Source organism: Fragaria vesca, linkage group LG2, assembly GCF_000184155.1.
Source record: "Fragaria vesca subsp. vesca linkage group LG2, FraVesHawaii_1.0, whole genome shotgun sequence".
Taxonomy (NCBI): Eukaryota; Viridiplantae; Streptophyta; class Magnoliopsida; order Rosales; family Rosaceae; genus Fragaria; species Fragaria vesca.
Genome location: NC_020492.1, coordinates 17,877,337 through 17,882,494, shown reverse-complemented (window position 1 = coordinate 17,882,494; position 5,158 = coordinate 17,877,337). Strand labels below are relative to the sequence as shown.

The following is a 5,158-nucleotide window of genomic DNA, read 5'->3' as shown; positions in this document are numbered from 1 at the left end:
AAAAAAATGGTGGGCTATTGGGCTCTAAGGGGTTAGAACAAAGTGCATGATAACGTGATGAAAAATAAAGTGTAGAGACAAAGAGATAGCAAGAGAGTCATCTTATTTATTGATAGGAGCCCTTTATATAGGGAATTACACAATACCAATATGGTAAGGATATGAATACATAGATCTAGTCTAACTACATATCCTGTTGGCATAAGACCAAGACACACATGGAGAATATCCTAGAACAATTCTCAAATACTATCTAAATTTAGAGATAAATTCGTGTGAAAAGTAATTTAAATTTCAATCAAAATCGACACCATCAATAATAAATCAAAATTTAAATTCTAATAAGAATCGGCAGTACTCGAAGTATGAATATAAGGATTCCCATTTTCACACCTCCAGCCGTCAGAAGAAGTAACACTTGATTTGGCGTAACCTTTAATTAGCGAGTGCGATATTAAAGCTCCATAGTCCATACTATATATGATTACTATCAGTCCCCTCTGGAATGACTCACCACCTTTCATGGATGGTCCTGGACGGCACAAAATCTATCTTCATGTAACATAAGTACATAACTACAGAGATATTCAACGATTTCGTCTCCATCCTCCCCCCAATACCAAACCGCCACCGGTCTCTCACCTACAATGGCAATTTCGTCACACTCTACACTACCAAACGCGTTTTACCGTCACTCAAGAGTCAAAAATTCCAAGAGTTTACTCCACCAGTTTGGGTATAAGTTCACCCAATAATTAAAGCTCTCACATTTATACACCACTGCACTGAACAAGAAGAAGAAGGAAGAAGAGAAAAAAGGAAAGCAGAAAAAAAATGAGTGGAGGTGGAGAAGAAGGCAAAACGCTAGAGTACACGCCGACATGGGTGGTTGCGGCGGTTTGCACCGTCATCGTGGCCATATCTCTGGCGCTGGAGCGCCTCCTCCACTACGGCGGCAAGTTCTTAAAGAAGAAAGGCCAGAAGCCTCTGTACGAAGCCTTGCAGAAAGTGAAAGAAGAGCTCATGCTGTTGGGTTTCATCTCTCTTCTCCTCACTGTTTTCCAAAACGTAATCTCCAAAATCTGCGTGCAACACGGGGTCATGGAGCATCTGCTTCCTTGTAAACTCGAAGACGCGGCCTCTGAAACCGCCACGCCAACTTCCCATTTTACCCTCCATTTCCGGCGCCTGGCGGAGGAGACGGCGGAGGAGCAAAATACGTACTGTGCTAAAACGGGTAAGGTGCCTTTGCTGTCTGTGGAGGCATTGCATCATCTTCATATCTTCATATTCGTGTTGGCCATTGTTCATGTCGTGTTCTGTGTTCTGACTGTGGTGTTTGGAGGGATGAAGATCCGGCAATGGAAGACATGGGAGGATGATATTGCGAAACAGAATTACGATTCGCAGCAGTTTATTAATAAGAAGCATAAGTTTACACAGGTTCATGAGCATGCGTTTATCAGAGAACGGTTTCTTGGGATGGGTAAGAATTCAGTCTTGTTGGGTTGGCTTCATTCTTTTCTGAAGCAGTTTTATGCGTCTGTGACAAGATCTGATTATGTGACTTTGAGGTTGGGTTTTATTAATACTCATTGCAAGTCGAATCCCAAGTTTAATTTTCACAATTACATGATTAGAGCTTTGGAGGATGATTTCAGAAGAGTGGTGGGTATAAGTTGGTATCTATGGGTGTTTGTGGTGATTTTCTTGCTGTTGAATGTGAATGGGTGGCATACTTATTTCTGGGTTGCTTTCCTTCCTTTCTTTCTGTTAGTTGCTGTGGGGACTAAGCTTGAGCATGTGATTACTCAATTGGCTCATGAGGTTGCCGAGAAGCATATAGCCATAGAGGGGGATCTGGTAGTTACACCATCAGATGGGCACTTTTGGTTTGGGAAGCCTAAGCTTGTGCTTTTCTTGATTCATTTCATATTGTTCCAGAATGCTTTTGAGATTGCGTTTTTCTTTTGGATTTGGGTGCAGTATGGTTTCGACTCCTGCATTATGGGGCAAGTGAGGTTCATTGTGCCCAGGCTTGTGATTGGGGTGTTCATTCAGGTGCTGTGTAGTTATAGTACTCTGCCACTCTATGCCATTATCACACAGATGGGGAGCTCTTTCAAGAAAGCTATATTTGATGAACATGTTCAAGTAGGCCTTGTTGGTTGGGCTCAGAAGGTTAAGAAAAAGAAGGCCGCTGCTGCTGCTGACGCCTCCGGCTCTGGCTCTGGCTCTGGTTCTGGTTCTGTCCAACCAAGTTCCCATGGTGGTAGTATTAGCTCTGCTTTCGGAATTCAGATGGGGAAACTTGGCAAGAAGACAACCAAGCCGGAGGAGAATAATTCAGACCAAAAGAAGCAGGAGGAGAATAACTGAAAAGTATGTGTTTTTGTTGAATGAATTAGCAGTAGTCCTTTGACATGATATTCAATATCTTCTGCTTGTTCTTGCTTGACTCCTGATCTATATGCTTATTACTACCGATTATTAATGGAAATGAGTCTTGATTGTAGTAAGTGATACGCACAGTTTACAATGGTTGGTCTTTTGTTTGGTGACATTTCCTCACACTCTTGTCATAGTGTGGATTCTGAGTTACAAAAGTTGAATTCTTTGCATGTTCTGCATCGAAAGAGTTTTTGTTTTATTGATCAACGCAAATACACACATGTGATTATTGTTGATATTCATATGGTGTTGTTCACTTACCACATATATAACATGAGCCATGGACTATCATACATACCTTCAATCAAATTCTATCATACATGTTCTCAAATTGATTTCATCAGCCAATTCTCTCCTACTTGATAGCTTATTACAAATTTACAAGTAGCCAGGGCCTAAGTGTGGCTCCATGACCCCAAGAACATCATAGTTCTTATTGGATCTTCTGCAGAGTAGTTCCACTGGCCTAAGTGTGGCTCCATGACCCCAAGAACATCATAGTTCTTATTGGATCTTCTGCAGAGTTGTTCCACCCTCGTCTCTCAATCGATTTTGAGATTAAGAGACCCTGACCCTTCTGAGCTCCGTTCCTAGCCATGGCTAACATAGCTGCCTCATAAGCTTGCCCAAGCTTTTGTCTGAAACCTCTCTTTGATTCCTCGCAGAGAGAACCCTCCACACAGATGTTCTGAGGTTTCATTGTTTCTATATTCTATGCTTGTTAGGCCAAGAGACTAAGATATTGGAATTGGAGTTGGCCGTGGACGTGTTCTATATAGAAGCACAAAAGGGTGTATGAGTTTAGAAAATAAGATGCTGAAGAATGATTGTGGTGACTCAACTAGCAACAGTGCTTAGTTGTCTTTCTTAGATTATCTTTAACACATGATGAACATGGCTCATAATGGAATCGAATTCCATACTAAATCACAGGAATATGTGCCCATTGTGTTTCCGTCTTGATGCTGAATTTGACAGCTGAGATTTGATGGATATGTCTTATGTGGGAGTGTTGTATCATATCATTTTGGAATATCTGGTGGTGCTAAGAGTTTGTATGATGCTCTTTCACATTTGGGTTCACTCTTTCCCTAGATTAAGATTCCAAATGTTCCATTACAGAATGAGAAACATGTTGATGAGGAACTATCAAAGATGCTTTTAAGGGTGTAATGACAATGCACTTGTGGCTGTGATATGGTCACTCCCAATCTGAAATGGAGGGAACAAATTGACTTTTACATAGCACCAAGCACCAAAGGTCGTCCTATCAAAAGACTCCTTATCTCATCTTTGCTCCAAGAGTCCAGGCCGAAGCTGTTCATTCCATGAATATATTTGGGCCTGTGATACAAGTCCACTCACCGTTATCCTATGGAAAAGCTTGTTGAGCCACACCTAATTGGGTTGCTTATAGGATAGCTAGAATGACATGTACTTCAAAATAATTCTCCCTATTATCGATTTATCGGAATAACATCGAAGCAAAGGATGTTGAGCATGAGTTTCTTGGTGAGTTAGTGGCCGCGCGGGTGAACATGACTTCTAACTATATAAACATCACATCGAATGAGGCGCAAATCCCCTCGAACAGCCCGACTTCCTCTCGAACCAGAAGTTAGGCCCCAAAGACCCAATCCTAACCGAAGTGAAGCAATTCAGGCCGAAGCTTGCTTGCTTGAAGACGCCACCAACCACCAATAATAATTTTGGGAGGATTGTGCCCGTAGGGCTTGCCCTCGTAGTCTCATACTCCCTCTGTTGTTTACATTATGGTTCACCCCTTTGTTGTTTACATTAGAACATAAAAGAAAATTGAAACACAAAAATGGTGAGAATATCTTTTCCCTTTGGAAAAGTTCGGTGAGGAACATATTGACACTCCTGCATTGTATACAGTATATACCCTCCTGAAAAGCATACACTCCGGCAGTGTATATCTACCTATTTTAGATTGTTCTGGGATGAACCTAGCTAAACTAGTTGAGGTTAAAGTTGAGGCTGGGACTGATCAGTGATCCAAAGTAGAGGAGCTCAGTCAAAAGTAATGCTCTAGAATTCTAGCTAGATCATTGTTCTTGTGTGCTCATAAGGTCGGTTGGCTGGGACAAAGAATAAAGATCCCATTATCCAAATTGGCCACTGGAAGAAAACTACTTGCTGCATATAACTAGCTGACATATCGTGAGGCCAACGGTCCCCAACATGGTAGGTCAATTTCCTATAGACGATTAAAGATCGCTATGCTAGCTAACTAATTAACACAATGATATAATCATCAGCAACTACTCGATCAACTCACAGCTTATTGCTTCTGTTATTAGGTTTATCTGCTGCAAGCATACCATAAAAGTTTAACCTAACTTCATTGAAGTTTACATATATGCATGGTACCGGATCGACCATATCATATTTTCATTTCCATCTTCGATCATCTTCTACTATTAAGGTTTTGGGAAGAATTATAAGACTAAAAGGGATCCGGCTCCTCTAAAGTGAGCAAGCCATGAAGTTAGTAAATTTCATAAAATCTCTTACCTACATCTAATCTAATGGTTCAAATATATCTATGTTAAATAAAATCATTTATTTGAAAATTTGTTCACTTATTTCTATAAAATTCGTTTTTCTCAGAAAAAAAAAACAATAAAAAAGTGGTTGCATATCGTGATATATATCTTCATCAATATTTGATCAAGCGAATCTT

General features: G+C 40.5%; 1 protein-coding gene across 4 annotated transcripts; it reads left to right on the top strand.

Annotated features, from left to right (window-relative positions):
* The first annotated feature begins 771 nt into the window (after window positions 1-771).
* Window positions 772-2,560, top strand: LOC101300203 (MLO-like protein 1-like). 4 transcript variants are annotated; one of them, XM_004290721.1, is made up of 3 exons: window positions 772-1,486; window positions 1,778-1,863; window positions 1,987-2,560. In XM_004290721.1, the coding sequence occupies exons 1-3, from the start codon at window positions 835-837 to the stop codon at window positions 2,377-2,379; spliced, it is 1,131 nt and encodes a 376-aa protein (XP_004290769.1). In that variant the 5' UTR covers window positions 772-834; the 3' UTR covers window positions 2,380-2,560. The 4 variants fall into 4 exon arrangements, with proteins under 4 accessions (XP_004290769.1, XP_004290766.1, XP_004290768.1 ...); XM_004290720.1 differs by having other exon boundaries at window positions 794-1,237; window positions 1,346-1,486; window positions 1,778-2,560; XM_004290719.1 differs by having other exon boundaries at window positions 794-1,237; window positions 1,346-2,560.
* Window positions 2,561-5,158: the final 2,598 nt, after the last annotated feature.